General features: G+C 53.2%; 1 protein-coding gene across 3 annotated transcripts; it reads left to right on the top strand.

Annotated features, from left to right (window-relative positions):
- Positions 1-256: 256 nt before the first annotated feature.
- Positions 257-6,502, top strand: LOC147214563 (sodium- and chloride-dependent GABA transporter 1-like). 3 transcript variants are annotated; one of them, XM_086142053.1, is made up of 15 exons: positions 257-845; positions 1,805-2,190; positions 2,287-2,418; positions 2,506-2,606; positions 2,750-2,859; positions 2,997-3,129; positions 3,565-3,699; positions 3,774-3,877; positions 4,112-4,236; positions 4,325-4,437; positions 4,754-4,885; positions 5,088-5,190; positions 5,281-5,381; positions 5,532-5,699; positions 5,775-6,502. In XM_086142053.1, exons 2-15 carry the CDS (start codon positions 1,959-1,961, stop codon positions 6,240-6,242), a joined length of 2,157 nt encoding a protein of 718 aa, XP_085998179.1. In that variant the 5' UTR covers positions 257-845; positions 1,805-1,958; the 3' UTR covers positions 6,243-6,502. The 3 variants fall into 3 exon arrangements, with proteins under 3 accessions (XP_085998179.1, XP_085998180.1, XP_085998181.1); XM_086142054.1 differs by lacking the exon at positions 257-845 and adding an exon at positions 860-1,327; XM_086142055.1 differs by lacking the exon at positions 257-845 and adding an exon at positions 1,272-1,359.
- The last annotated feature ends 9,292 nt before the right edge of the window (positions 6,503-15,794 follow it).

Here is a 15,794-nt window from a genome sequence, read left to right as displayed (position 1 = left end):
GATAATCTCCCCCCCCGTGGGCCGATATCACCGCCGCCCCCTCTTATTTGCGGTAGCCGTCGGGTTTTGGACGATTCCGGCGACCCCCCCCCTCCCTCGGTGACCGCCTCGCCTTCCGGAGCCGGTCTTCACCGCCACGATGCTCACCATTTTAGAACCTCGGCTGCACGTCCGGTTCCCGGGGTCGGCGTCGGCGGAGGTGGCGGCGTGGGGGGGCTTCCTGTGAGGGAGGGGCTCAAAATGTGGCGTTAATTGCATTTTTTTTTTTTTTTTGCATCCCACAACCTGAAATAAAGCATCATCGTCACCATAATGACCGTCCTGCATTTCTCACTTGTTCAAACTAAATCAGAGAGGAAAAAATTGAAGGTGGCGGGGGTTTGAAAGGCAAACAAACCGGCTGCGAGTGCGTGGTGAGTGCAGCCCCTGGATGAAGATGAGGAGGGGGGGGCGACTTTCAGATGACATTGAAGCTGAGGATGGGAGTTGAGTCTCTGGTTGTTGATGTTAGACAGTCGCACAAGGCGAAGCGGCTGCTGCCCGTGTTGATTCAGCCTCCTCCTCTTCCTCCTCCTCCTCCTCCTCTTCCTCTTCCTCTTCCTCTTCCTCCCCCCCTCCACCTCCACCGCCCTGGTCTTCAGCACTGCGCCCCGCCGGACAGCTCTCGCCCGGACACCTCCAGCGCAGCGCGGTCCCAACGAACCTTTTCATGGAAGTAACGTCCGTCCGTGTTCCGAGAAACACCGGGAGTTTACAACTCGACCCGCGGCGGGAGCCCACGGACACCCGGTGTGGAGGTTCGCGGCGGGCGGCGTGTCCACGGCGGCGCGGAGCACCGAGCCACCGTGAGTTGGGGGGGAGGGGGGGCGGGGGGGAGGAAAAAAAAAAAGCGGGTGCAGGTTCTATTGCGCACGACCGTGCATGCATGTGTGTGTGCGTGTGCGTGCGTGTGCGTGTTCGAACCCGCACAAAGGGGTCTCTGGTGATGGGAGGGGGGGTGCCGGTGCGCCGCCGGAGCTCTGCAGCCACGTCAGCGGCCAGTTGAACGCGGAATGGACCGCCGGCGCGGAGCCTGACTGGCGGCGCAAAGGTGGACGCGCATCCTCCGGCGTGCACGAACGCGCATGGTTTCCCGTCCGCGGTTTCGCGTCCGTTCGCGGGGAACGCGGCGGATCCCTCCGCGTAAAGGCTTTACGCATCGGACTTCCCCTTTGTCTCCGCCGTGCGTTTTCCCGTGCCAGTCTTTCTGAGAGCACACGCACACACACGCACACACCTTGCGCGTCCCCGGATCCTGCGTGGCGGTGGACGTCGGGGGAGCCTGCAGGTGGGAACCCGGCGCGGCCGTCCTGGCACCCGGTGCGTCGTCGTGCGCTCGGAGCGCCTTTTTTTGTTATGTTATTTTTTTTTGGAACGGTATTTGTCGTAAAGTTGTCGTGAAACGTCATCGCGTCGTGTTTTTGAATTTTAATTTGTATTTTTTTTGTCGCGGGTAATCATATCAGAGCGTGCATGTGTGCGGCGGGCTGCAATTTTACGCGCAATCCGCCGCGGAGCGTCGTGGAGACGGCGGCGGCGGCTCCAGCCTGCGGGGACGGCTGCGCGAAGTCCGCTTTGCGTGAGGATGCGCGGCGCACGCCAAACGGGAAAATTCGATTCTAATTGATTTTCACACCTGATTGGCGCAGACAAGAAAAGAAAAGAAAATTTTGGAAAAACACAAAAAAAAAAAAACAAAACCCCTCATTAGCGGCCGCCTCGCCCCCTCCCCTGCTGAAAAACCCGCTCTGTCCCCCGATTGCAGGTTAACGGCGAGCCGTGCGTGTGCGCGTGCAAGAGGGGCTTCGTCCGCAGACCCCCACGGAGGGTGAGGTCCGAAAGCCGCGAAGCTGCTGTCTACGTGGACCGGTGCCGAAGCGTCCCGTCCCGCCGCCAGGACCTGCGCCAAAGCCAGAGACATGGCGACCAACGGCACCAAAGCGGACGGACAGGCGACGGAGCTCAACGAGGTGGCCGCCAACAGCGAGAAGCCCCGGTCGCTGGACGTGAAGCCCGAGAAGAAGAAGAAGGAGATGCCCGACAGGGAGACGTGGGCGGGAAAATTTGACTTCCTGCTGTCGTGCGTGGGTTACGCCATCGGCCTGGGGAACGTGTGGAGGTTCCCCTATCTGTGCGGGAAGAACGGCGGAGGTAAACATCTCGTCCGGTTCCCCCCCACCACCCCCGGCGGGGCCCCGGGCAGCGCCTCCGCCCTAACCCGGTGTGCTCTCCCTCCTCTCCTTCCAGGAGCCTTCCTCATCCCGTATTTTTTGACTCTCATATTCGCCGGCGTGCCCCTCTTCCTGCTGGAGTGCTCCCTCGGCCAGTACACCTCCATCGGGGGTCTCGGGGTGTGGAAGCTGGCCCCCATGTTCAAAGGTACGCCCCATCCTGCCGACGCCGCCGCCGTCGAGGCCGCTCGGGTTTCGGTTTCCTCACCGAGGCCCGGTTTGTGTCGTCCTCCAGGCGTGGGCCTCGCCGCCGCCGTCCTCTCCTTCTGGCTCAACATCTACTACATCGTGATCATCGCCTGGGCCATCTACTACCTGTACAACTCCTTCACGGCGGTAAGTGTGGGCGCGGGGGGGCTGAATTCTGGGACGGGGGGAGGGGGTCGAGGCCCGGGTCTAGGCCCGGGTCGAGGCCCGGGGCGAGACCGCGACGCCCGAGGAGGATCAGAAGCTCTCCTTTTCTCGCCTTCTCCTCCCAGGAGCTCCCTTGGAGCTCGTGCAACAACGCCTGGAACACGGACAAATGCTACACGAACTACTCCATCGCGGACACGACCAACCTCACCAGCGCGGTGGTGGAGTTCTGGGAGTAAGATGCCGACTCGTTTTCTCGGGGCTTTCACGACGGAGTGGCTCCGAAGTGTCCTGACCCGCATTCACCCGTGTGATGTGTAAAAGCTCCTCCCGGTGCATAATAGTCTCATTGATGCTCGCTCTGACTTGTAGGCGCAATGTGCACGAAATGACCGGTGGCTTGGAAAAACCAGGCCAGATCCGAGTGCCACTGGCGATAACGCTGGCCGTCGCTTGGATTCTGGTGTACTTCTGCATCTGGAAGGGGGTCGGCTGGACCGGGAAGGTAAGACGTCGGCCCGTCCGGATCTCCGTCGTTCGGATTTCGCCCGGCTCGATTTTAAGTCGCGGAAAAAGAGCCGACATCAAACGCTCCGGTCGGCTAATCCTCTCCGCCTCGCGGTGGCTCCGCTAATTCCAACTCTCCCGACGGTATCGTCGGTGAGTGTGCGGACGGGCGATAGGAGGAGCTGCAGACGGCCGTCCTCCGCTCCCGGCAAACCTCCCCTCCCACGTGGAGCCGCCGAGGCAAAGAAAATGGCTTTTTGGTCCCCATTTTCTCCATTTCCGGGGGGAAAAAAGAGAGGAGGAGGAAGGGGGAGGGAGGCGAAAAGGCCTCGCCCGCGTGGTGGCTGACGCTTGGAGATGAAGGCTGCAGCGGCTGCTGGAGACGGAGATCATTTTGCGAGAACATCCAAACAACTGCTCCTCATGCTTCCAGGTGGTTTACTTCTCCGCTACGTACCCCTACTTCATGCTGTTCATCCTCTTCATCCGCGGGGTGACTCTGCCTGGAGCTAAGGAGGGGATTATGTTCTACATCACCCCCGACTTTGAGAAACTCAAACAATCGGAGGTAATGGGCATGCTGTGTGTGTGTGTGTGTGTGTGTGTGTGTGCGTGCTCTAAACGCCAGCGTCTGTCCTCCAGGTGTGGCTGGATGCAGCCACCCAGATCTTCTTCTCCTACGGCCTGGGGCTGGGCTCGCTCATCGCTCTGGGCAGCTACAACCCCTTCAACAACAATGTTTACAGGTAAGTGAATCTCATCGGCCTGACAGGGGAGCGGTTACCATGGCGCCCATTTGTTAGCGTGAACGAAAGACGTTTAAGGACGGCGGATTAGAGCTCGGCTCCACGAATAAAGGAGCGAGGAAGAAAACCTCATCTCCGGCCGGAAATGTGTTTTTCGAGCAGTAGCTGGCGGGGTTAGCGAGGCGCCTCCCATCTCGGTCAGGAGGCCGACGGCTCGGTGTTTTCTCCCCCCAGAGACTCCATCATCGTGTGCTGCATCAACTCCTGCACCAGCATGTTTGCCGGCTTTGTCATTTTCTCCATCGTCGGCTTCATGGCCCACGTGACGAAGAAGAAGATCTCCGACGTGGCGGCCTCGGGTAACTCCCTCCGCCGAGCGCCGAGCATCTTCGTTCGAGACGAGTCGCGTGGCGCGATGGGAATTTTCCGTTGTCTTCCCCCCCGCAGGCCCCGGTCTGGCGTTTCTGGCCTACCCGGAGGCCGTGACCCAGCTGCCCGTGTCGCCGCTGTGGGCCATCCTCTTCTTCTCCATGCTGCTGATGCTGGGGATAGACAGCCAGGTAAGGCGCCGGTCTGAACGTCCGCATCGCGCGGCGATTAGCACGCCGTTTCGGATCGTTTTGGTCGTTTCGGGTCGTTTTACCCGACGCCTTCGCTTCCTCGAACCGGTAAAAAAAAGCCGGGGTAATTCAAGAACGAAGATCCGCAGCCCCGCCCATGCGTGTTGCAGAAGCAGACGCCCGGCGGTTCAGAAGATTAGCGTTGTTATCTCACGCCGCGTCGCACACCGCCGTTCTTCATCGTTCGCGGTCGTCAGCCTGCAGCGTTTGCTCCCGGCGATCGGCGGCGAAAAACCTTGACTCCGTGTCCCCGCAGTTCTGCACGGTGGAGGGCTTCATCACCGCTCTGGTGGACGAGTTTCCCAGGATTCTCCGGGGCAGACGGGAGATCTTCATCGCGGCGGTCTGCCTGGTGTCCTATGTGATCGGACTGTCAAACATCACACAGGTACGACGGCGGCGGCGGCGGCGGCGAGCCGAAAGCTGGTATTTCAAGGATTGAAGACTCAAAGTTAAATCCGTAGCAGATAAGGTCCGAGAGGGATTCGCATATCTTCTCACTTGTTCTCGTCACGTCAACGATTATGCCGTGTTACGTGGAGCTTTGTCCGCAAGTCGAGCCTCTCCGTGATCTCTTTGCGTGTAACCAGGGCGGATTATACGTGTTCAAACTGTTCGACTACTACTCCGCCAGCGGGATGTGTCTGCTGTTCCTGGTCTTCTTTGAATGCATCTCCATATCCTGGTGCTACGGTACGTATCCCCTCGCCGCGACCGGCGCTCACGCCACCGGCAAGTCGAAGCCGACCCAATTTCTTGACCGCGGGTTCTTTGGTGCCGCAGGTGTGGACAGGTTCTACGACAACATCCAGGAGATGATCGGCTACAAGCCGTGCATATGGTGGAAGCTGTGCTGGGTGGTGTTCACCCCTCTCATCGTGGGCGTGAGTACTCGCCGCCGCCTCCAAAGTCACCGAAACGATAAATAAAGTCAATATTACCTGCCGGCGGCGGCGGCGGCGTCAGACCGGGACGCCGCCGCCGCCCGCGGTCGGAGGTGTCAGGATGCATAAAGCGTCTGGTGTTTCCCACAGGGGGTGTTCTTGTTCAGCGCCATACAAATGGTCCCTCTCAAATTGGGAGACTACGTGTTCCCGGGCTGGGGTCAGGGCGTGGGCTGGCTCATGGCGCTGTCCTCCATGGTCCTCATACCGGGATACATGATCTATATGTACCTCGGCCTCAAGGGCACTTACAAAGAGGTACGCTTTTCTGCCGCGCCGTCGGATTGGTGAAGTGGACGCTTTCAAACCCGGGCCTTGTGTCTCCCCTCCCAGCGGCTCCGGATAATGCTGCAGCCTCCCGCGGTGGTGAGGCGACCCCAGGAGAACGGCCCCGAGCAGCAGGCGGAGACCAACGCCGCCAACCTCTCCAGCCCGTCCAATCCCGCCAACCCGGCCAACGCCAACCCCGCCAGCCCGACCGGCCCGGCCCCGGTCAACTCCGCCGGCCCCGTGAGCCCGGCTAACCCGGCGCCGCCGGCTAACCCGGCCCCGCCGGCTAACCCGAGCGCCACCGCCGCCGCCGCCGCCGCCGCCGCTAGCCCGGTGAATCCCACGTCCGCGCCAACCATCGCCACCACCGTCTCCACCACCGTCAGCACAGTGAGTCCGGCCAACCCGACCACCACGGCGGCGAGCCCGTGCGGCCAGCCCCCGAACCCCGCGAGTCCCACGGAGCCCGTTAGCGCCCCCGACCCCACGAGTCCATCTTCTAACCTGACCAACGCCGAAGCTAACGTGTAGTGAACAAAGAAACCCTCGTGGAGCATGTAGACAAAAAGAGAACATTACAAAGGACTTCCAAGATTTCAATTGATTCACCTACCTCCGGGGGCAATACGCGATCAAAAAAAAAAAAAAAAAGAAATAGATTTTAAACCATGTTTGATTTCTCCTGTATTTGTAAAAAAAAAAAACTGGGCCAAGATCTTTGTGGTTGGGTTGCGTTCCCAAAAAAAAAAAGAAAACAACAACAACAACAACAAAAAACAACCAAAATCAAAGACTGTTAGTGTTCACGGTAACATCCGTAAATCTGAATTTAAAAAAATTGTAAACATACTGTGTGATACTGTGAGAAAAGAAAAAAAAAAACATATAGAGATATAGACTAGAGATTTGTTGAATATCTTCATGAATCGAGTAAATACCGTGTGAATATCGTAGATGACGTAGTGAACAAAAATTGACATCATTGACGAGTGCAAGGTTATGGCGTCAATTTTCCCGTTGGGCGTTTACCAAACCTCGCGCCGTCGTCTCCTCTCCACGTGTTGCACTCTGTGAGGGGAAACTACAGGCCGCCAAGCGAGCGGGAGGCGAGCAAGCACAATGCCAATAAGAGGTTCATGTCGGGGCGGGAGGGGGGGGGGGCCGGGCCGGGGGCAGCGATTCGGGGCAATCCAGGATTCGTGTGCGAGAGAGACTGTTATTTTTTTCCTTCCTTTTTTCAGTAAAAAAAACAATGAAAAAAGACTTTTATGTGATTGAAACATTTTTAGAATTATTTTTAGGATGTTTTATACTATATGTTGTTGTGACGGAGGACCAAAATCAATAGGCAGACAGAAGCAAAAAAAAAAAAAAAAACCAAAAAAAAAAAAAAAAAAAAGAGAAAAAAAATTAAAAATAAAACAACTATGCCATTTAGCATTTGGTTGGCAAAGCACAGGGTACAGAGACGTACAAAAACAGAAAAAAAAAAAAAAGCACAGGGTTTGGAGAAGCGACCAACAAACATTGACTACCCCTCAATGCTGACAGTCAGTCCTGTTTACGTTTTGCATGCTCTCCTCAGGAACATCATGTTTCTGAAATGTCTCCTGACAAACAAACAAAAAAAAAAAAAAAAAAAAAAAGAAAGAACAGCGAAGGCCTTAAGCCGGAGTCTGTTTACACGACCGGGCAGAACGGAAAATAAATACAAATAAAATTAAAAAAAAAACAAAAAACAAAAAAAACAACCATATGTATGTTAGCACAACAAAAACCTGGACCAACTCTGTGTTTAAATGCAGCCATTTTATTTTTCTTTACGTGTGCTGATCGATATGTATTCAGCAATACATACAGTATGTAGGTGTATCAAAAGCGGCGCCGCTCGAGGAACGGCCCGCCTCTGTTTTTTCGTTGTTTTATTTTTCGTTTTACGTCGTCCTTTTGCTTTTGCTTAAGCGAGAAGCGCGGGCTTTTCATTCTCCCGGACTTTTGCCATGGCGTGTCGGTGTGTTTCTATGGCAGCTACTGTGAAAGGCATCCGGCTGAGCGCCGGCACGTTTACCTTGAGAAGCAAACCAACCTGAGCGGAAATGTGAAACGGCCACAGTTCATGTCCTGTGAATTTTGTATAGTTGCTCTACCACAGTTCTCTCTGGAACATTGTTGTAAAACCGTACTGTGTAAAACATGTAACTGTGAATGTCTGTAATACATTGGAAGTTAATGTCTAAATGTTGAAAAAAAAACAAAAAAACGGAGTTGCTGTTTTCTGCAATAATATTTTGATCACAGAAGCTAAAGCACATATCTTACAGAAATATACAAGATGACGATGACAATGAAGATGCTGACGATTATATTAAAAATAGAAACTATGTCTAGTAAAACAATATTGTTTTGTATATTTTTAACTGTCTCACTGCCTAATGTAAAACATAATATAAACATGATATGTATTTAAATGGTGTCAAATGATAAAGCACGATTGTTATGTTATACAAACGGAAAAAGACTGAAAAAAATAAAGGGTTATAGAAAATATAAAAGCGGCGCGTGCCTGGCGTATGTCCCCCCCCCCCCCCACGACGATCGGCATTTTCCGACGTGTTTCGGTGAAAATCGAGGGCGTCTCTCCTCCGACGGGCCTCCCGGAAAACAAAACCGGAAGCCGGCGGATCATCATCCGAGACCGAGAGAAAGGATAGTTCTGGTGGAAGACCACATCCAGGTCCGATCTATGTAGGGTCTTAAAAAAAAAAAGACAGAAAGAAGCGACGGCTATAAATCCGAAGGGAATGAAAAAGACGTTTCGGAAACCCCGACTGTCAGAAACACGGGATGATGAAGAGGCCCTTACTCGCAAGAAAAACATCACCACAAAACACTTCTGGCCCCGGGGCCCTGGTGAGCCTGCCCACCCCGATCTCCACAACCTCTTATGGCTCCCTGTGTACTCATGTGTGTGTGTGTGTGTGTGTGTGTGGCGTCTTCTCCCTCCACCTCCTGCAGTTGCAGCTTCCATTAGCATCCAGTGTGATAAAAGAGACGGCACCAGCTGACACCACCACAATGACTCGCCGCGGATAAAAGAATGAGATGTCCCCTCGGTAGCTCGTGGCCAAATGTGTGTGTGTGTGTGCGTGTGTGTGTGTGGGTGGGGGTTATGGACAGAATCTGTGTGTTTGAGCGGGCCGGGGTTTGAATAACGCCCCTAATGGCGCCTGGTATAAACGAGCCCCTGATAGATGACTTGGTCGCCTGCTTTATTCCCGGCGGTGTCATTTAGCATCATTACCTGTGAAAACCGGTCGGCGGCGTGACAAGCAAAACTGATGTCTTACACCAACCGCGGCCATACATCACCGCTTCTGGCACGAGGGGGTTAGCGGCGCTCGATCGGTCCGGGGCGATCCCGCGGAACGCAATTAGCAATGTCGGGGAGAGACGGGTTAATATTATCCTTCAAATGTAACTCGCCGTATCCCGGCAGGATCCGCGGCGTCTGCGGGATATATTTGTATTTCCTTTCCTCCCCCAGAACGCACGCAACTAAGTTGACCTATTTCCTTTTCTTCCCCCGGTGAGCAGCGACCGCACGCCGGGCTGGAACGGGCGAACGCGGCGAGCGCGCGGAATTCCAAAACTCCGAATACTCGCACGGTACGTGTTTTTATCCGAAGGTGAGGGTGTGACGGGGAGGACGAATAAACAAACATTCGCACCTCCCTGGGGTGAGTACGAACGTTTGGTGCGATTATTTCATCCTAGAATGAAGTCCTGCAGCGAAGGGGCTTCTTACTACTTAGTGACACGACTAAGTAGCACATGAGCGACGATTTTATTTTATATTATGTACTATATGTTAACCTTGCAATGCTAAATATGGGGCTCAGAAGGTGGGATGGCATAAAGGCTAGACATTCCAGTACTTGCCAAATATGGTTTGCGCCATGTCTAAAGAGAAAAATACACATTGCATATGACTTAATAATAATTTAATTTAATGACGTAATAATTAAATGTATGTGTTGTAATAATGCAACACATATGGATTATCAGTGGTTGATCATAAAGAGCGTACGTGCTCGATTTTCCTAGTTTACTCTTTAGCAACATTAAATCAACAGATTGAAGGTTGTCACAGGACAGAAGTGTTACTAAATGTATTCAGCGTAAATACTAAAATACAATTCTTTACACAGATAAGTTATATGAACATATATGAAGGGAAAGAGGAAGCTAACACATAGCTTAGCTCGTAGCTAGTCGTTGCATTGACTTGCACGAGTGTGTATTCTCTCTCTGTCTTTCCCCCCGGCCCTCCTCCTCTCCTCCGTTGTCATTCACATTTATCGGCTCACAATGACGATGCGAAACCCACTCGAGCCGCGCTGCAAAAAAAAAAAAAAAAAAAAAAAAAAAATGAACGTTTACCACGTATCTATTGTGTCGTTGCAGGTTGTCAGCATTCATTGTGCGTAATTAATGCACATCACTTGACGTAAATAGCAGCGATTCATCCGATTTGCCTTCCCTAAACCTCGTTCCCGCAGAGACTCCGGGCTGCTCGGCTCCATTTTGTGTCCAGATCTGAGCAAAGGGACATTGTTTGGCGTTTAGAGTTTCTTGGCACCCCCGCCCCCCGTCACGAGCCTATTTTTAAAGTTGAAAATGGCTGGCAGTGTGGCCGTAAGAGAGGACACCGAGGAAGCAAACTGGTGATCCATGATGCTTTTATGAAAGGATGACAGAACACCGCGGCTTATAAACTCATACGGGCTGCAATGATTAATCCTCGTAGCCCACTTAAAGCAAAAAAAAAAAAACAAAAAAAAACAGAAGATAAAAAGGCTGATAGTCACGTTTATATGTCCGCCTTTTTTTTTTTTAACCCCGTCGCCAAATTACGCTCCCCCCCCCTCCGCCCGATCAGGTTTATTTCGTCGTGGGTCACCGAGCCTGCTTTTTGATGCAGATTTCGTGTGATAACTCGTGACGTTCCCGATGCGTCGGTTTCGCCCCGGACTTCTGTCTGTGCCGCGCTCAGGCGAGCACTCAAAGCAAATACATTAATGAATAACTAATCTTTGCAGATGCATGAATCTACATATCAATGTAATCAGAGGATGTTGTGTGCGTGGCTATTTATTTCCCAAAGAGGGGCTGAGAGGATGTCAAGCATGCAGAGCCTCTCTGCATATATGCTAATTGGGCACCATTTTCCGATCTGAATGTGAACCTCGCCGGGAAAAGGAGCTCGTCTATTTTTGAGGGACAAAAGTCGAACGCGACGCGCCGCACGTGCACGGCGGCCGCGCTCTCACGCGGGGCCCGCCCTGAGACCCTGAGACGCGCCGGGTGCACGCCGGGACATGCGAAACTGCGGATTCCCAGTGATTTTGCTGTTCACCAGTGGTTTTCTGACACAGCGAATATTCCTCTCATTGCAGGCGGTGACGCTCGCAGGCAGGCAGAACATATGACTGTGTGTGTCTGACTCTGTGTGTGTGTGTGTGTGTGTGTGTGTGAAGCATTACCAAACTGTTTACCCCGCTGCACAAATATCTTGGCAAAAAAACGACAACAACAACAACAACTTCTGCAGTCCCCGGAGGTGAATCCCTCTTATTTAACAGCTTTTAGAACAACAAGATCACGTCCAGGCGACTGCGTCCGTCCGTCCGGCGAGGCGTGTTCGTCCAAGCAGAGGGCGGCGTCATAATTAAAAAGGACAATTTTCAGCTAATCTGAGGACTGTCCCCCGGTTCTGTCAGCTCGCTCTTGTGCGCCTCGTCTTTTGTCACAGCTTATAACGTCTCCCCGGCGTGCCACGGGCTTATGGGGAGTCGGGTCAAACACCGAATGGAGCCGGAGAACCGGCGGGAAACATCCGGAAAGCTCCATTCCCGATCGAATACGGACGTATTTAAATGCAGCCTTTTCGGGATGATTTCATTCAGCCAAACGTGTGTCACGAGGGGAAATTCCACGCGGTGAGCGAGCCATGTTAGCATGTCACGCACATGCAAGGGGAGGAGCCACGTCCGGCCCAACTCCCGTCCCCGTGTGAGGCCAGCAGGAGGAGGCGGCGAGGAACGACGGCGCTCGATCTTAACGAGGACGGTAGAAAAACCCGTCCTCCAAACCCGCACCTTCGACCACCTGACCGTCAGGAAACCGGTGTGGGTCGGATGTTGAGGAGCGGGTGGTCTCGCTCACCCGCTTTCTCGTTTTTCTATTTTGCGGCGAACGAACCTTGGAATCTGCGTTTTTCCGCCGTCGCATTTCCAAAGCGCGCGTGCAAATGAACGCGTTTTGACTTGATTATTTTTGGCACCTCCATCTATGCAAATGTGACCAAGTGACCTCCACACGTGCTCGGCATGTAGAGCTCCTCCCGGTGAATGACGTTCCCGCTCATGTGGTTATGCCCTTGACTGCACATTATGACTGTGCAGAATAAGACACAGATATTTAAGCCGACCGGCATGCATAAATAGCCGCCTCCCTTCCAACGTGCACGGGGCGCGGCGGGCGCACGCGGCGCGGCGCTGCGCTGCGCTCAGGGAGATGGTTCGAAGGCCCGTTCAGAGTCCCTTTACTCTTTCTGACACGGTAAAACTGCACGGGCAACTTTTACAGAAGCGGCGTCGTATGCAAACGAGTTCACTCATCCGCCGTCTGACCCGACGTGCGCGCACACGGCCGTGATTAAGAGGTCCCGCGGCCCTCGGGGCGCCGTTGAATCACGGCTTTCTATCCGGATCTGTCAGGAGGGTTTGGGAGGCGTGCTCGCTGATGAGGGAGCGGGACCGGGCAGGACGGCGGTCCGCCTCCCCCCGGCCTCAAAGTAACAGGTGAGGCTCCCAGAGAGCTCCGCAGACGGCGGGGCTGACAAAACGCGAATGACAAAACTTCCACGGAGCCGTGGGACGAATGTGCGAGGAAGCGGGCGGGTCAGAAGGTCGGGCCGGCGCCGTCGCCCAGATGAACGGAAGAGGCAGCCGCCGCGCGTTATTTGACGATTCCATTTCTACGCCGTGATGGACAACGCTTATCCTGCATGTACGGAGCCACACGGAAGCAAAACACGAGTCACCGGGTTCCCGCATGTGTTTGGAGCGTGGGAGGAACCCCACGCAGACACCGGGAGAACGTGGAGACTCCGCAAGAAGTGGGAATCCGCGATTTATAACCCGACCGCGCCGAGACGACCCGACTTTCGTCAAACTCCCGGTCCAGAGCAAAAGCTCGGGTGGAGTCGGCTCGCCGTTTCTCTGTTTCTGCTGCTTTGGAATCAAAGTTTCTGTCTTCAAAACAGATTCTGGCCCTTTCCTTTCCCTCTGTTTCCAAGTAAATGACGTCAAAGTGTTTAATCTGTTTGAATGAGAACAACTTTATTTATCCCGAAGGAAATTGTTGTGCCAGAGTTTCGAGCAAAAACGTAACAATAATAGATAATAGTAGGAAGGAGGGAGAATAAGAAATACGATAAAACATAAATTGTCACGGTTAAGGCTATCAGTGTTTTAACGCCATCAAAGATGGCGCGTCACTTTTATTATAATATTATTTAGTTTCAGAGAATAAAAACAATATTATTTATAATAATTCACCAGACATGGGAGTTGCCTTTATATAATTATATTGAATTATTTAAAATACATTAATACAGTACATACAATCATACTTTCGTGGATATATTGTTTATGCTTGGATTAAGGGCATTTATAATTATCCTGATCATTGATAACAGATTAGATTCAATGTGTCACAACTGAAGTCTGTTAAATATTGCTTATTGCATTTGACGCCTTAGTGCTTCAACATCATAAAAAGCTTATGACTCTTGATAAAAGGTGTTATCTATCTAAATTCAGTCGCAGTAAAAAGGCAGCTGGCAGACGACCAACGCTAACGAAGTACGTTTTAATCCTGGCGACGCAAACGGTGGGTTTTAAAGGGTTAAATCGTCCGATATGCTTTTTTGAAACGACGCACAAACTGTTCATAAATCGTCTAAGCTCTTAATGTTATCTTAAAATGATCTCCTGCGGGTTTACTGACATTTGATAACGCACAACTATTGAATCATGGAAAACGCTTCATTTAAGGAGTTTGAGCTGAAAATGCATTTTTTCATTCTTGTTGTTTTTCTTCCGGAGCCCGATGTTGTCGGCGCCAGGAAGCGGCGTCCGTCCCCGCGGCTCCTCCCTGTCACGCTATCCTTACAGCCAGGTGCGATTTTATCAGCGCGTCAATCCAGTTAGCGCGAGGAGGAACACCAACGCTTCCTATTTCACGGCGGCCGAACCGAGGTCGGGGATGAGCGGAAACGCCGCCGCCGTCGCCGACCCCGTACGTGATCCCGCAGCTCTCCTGGGAAGATTGTGCGCTGGAGTGATGTTTGCGGGGTTTGTCAAACACGTCCGTCGGCGGCGTGTAATGCGGCGTGTGACACGTCGCACCCGATCACTCCGCCTCGCCGCTGACCGGCCCCTTGCGTACGCGGCGTGCACCACTGGATCCCAAACCAGACGCTGTCAGGTGCGATAACGGTCGGAACGGCAAACGTGGTCTGAAGCCTCGCCCTCTCTGCCGTGCACCACTGCAAGCATGTGCCGTGTCCTAAAGACGCTTTTATTCCTGGTTCACCTGCACATCCCGCCCCGAGCCGAGGGCCCGAGATAACCCGCCGCTCCTCTCTCAGGCCGGCCGACCTCTCTTTTCCACCGCCGAAAGAGCGATAAGGACGGCCGGACCCGGATCTGCCGGGAGGATCAATGACTGCCGAGGTTCACGGCGAGGATGCTCGCTAATCAGAGACGGTGTGTGACCTACATGCGCCGATTTAACTTTCGCGGCTCTATTTCCTCCCGTAACGGTCCGGCAACTTCGGCGGCTCCCTGCAGAAATGCACACCGCAGGATCGTAGTATCGCCGCTTCTTTATTTTGTCATTTGTGCCCTTTGGTCCCAAAATACACGCTCCGCATTTGTCATCGGAGGTAAATGTTCCCCCAGCGCACACTCATTATTTCAATCCTCACTAGACTGTGGACGGGCCCGGCCTCTCTGACAGCGCTTGGTGCTCTTTTGCCCCCCTCCGCCCCCCCACCTCGCCGCTATTCCTTAGCTTTAATTGAGACCTCTGTGTTTGCATGCGTGGATGTTCTCGGCCTCCCGTTTTAATCCGATGCGCTACCGCTCGGCGTGCGACGGCTATCGCAAACGTGCACGATTCTGCAAAACAGCGAGCGGAAACCCCTCCGGAAAGCCGATTTCATCACTACTGCGTCAGGTTATCCCCCCCCCATTCACGTGAATCCCATATTCATGCAGCTTTACTTTGCGCGGATACGATATCCATTTATTTAAGCCAGCCCCGCCGCCACCAGCTCCACCCCCCCCCCCCATCGACTGGGTTCACACACACACACACACTCGTACTAGAACGGGGGAACATCAAAAAAAAGTGAGGTGTAAGATCGCTGCGCTTGAAGCATCAAATCTGCTACAGCGACGCTCTGATCGCTCCCCATTTGCTGTGTTTGGTTTGCGACATGAAGGGGAACGCTGGAGCGGATGCTAATGCCGTCTAACAGTACGGTCTCCGGGTAACTGAATAAAACAATGGGATGGTAGAAGGGAAGAAAAATCGTCGAGGAGACGTTTTTTTTTTTCTTTCCCTCCTGTGCTGGATTGTTCTCTTTGATCTGGAGTGCAGTGAAAGGAGGGCATTATGTAACGTCTTCGGCACACACATGGCCGACTGTGTGACTGCCAAACACACAGGGGTGGGGAGGAGGCATAGACTGACAAGCGGAGAGAGATAGGGCCAGTAGTAGAAGGCAATATTACTACTCGAATTGGTGTCGGGTCACTTTCCTTATTAAGGCTGCTCATCCGAGCAGACGTAACGCCGGCCTTCGCCGGGCCTCGTAATGAGACATGAGAAACCCCCCCCCCGGTGACGGTTTGAACATTTATCTGCTGCTCAGCGCCCAAAAGCCAGTGTCTCCATACAAATCCTCTCCACGGCTATTAAGACGGCAAATTTGAATAATTGCACGCGGTT

Source organism: Fistularia commersonii, chromosome 34 (genome assembly GCF_037954325.1).
Source record: "Fistularia commersonii isolate RoL2024-O1a breed Wild chromosome 34, RoL_Fcom_v1.0, whole genome shotgun sequence".
Taxonomy (NCBI): domain Eukaryota; kingdom Metazoa; phylum Chordata; class Actinopteri; order Syngnathiformes; family Fistulariidae; genus Fistularia; species Fistularia commersonii.
The sequence above is the reverse complement of the archived record's forward strand: the minus strand, read 5'-3'. Positions and strand labels throughout refer to the sequence as shown.

Bases quoted from the DNA above. Each gene is read 5' to 3' on its own strand.
- LOC147214563 (XM_086142053.1), top strand. From the start codon at position 1,959: ATGGCGACCAACGGCACCAAAGCGGACGGACAGGCGACGGAGCTCAAC. The intron at 3,700-3,773 runs GTAATGGGCATG...TCTGTCCTCCAG, and splicing joins AGAAACTCAAACAATCGGAG to GTGTGGCTGGATGCAGCCAC. The intron at 5,700-5,774 runs GTACGCTTTTCT...CTCCCCTCCCAG, and splicing joins TCAAGGGCACTTACAAAGAG to CGGCTCCGGATAATGCTGCA.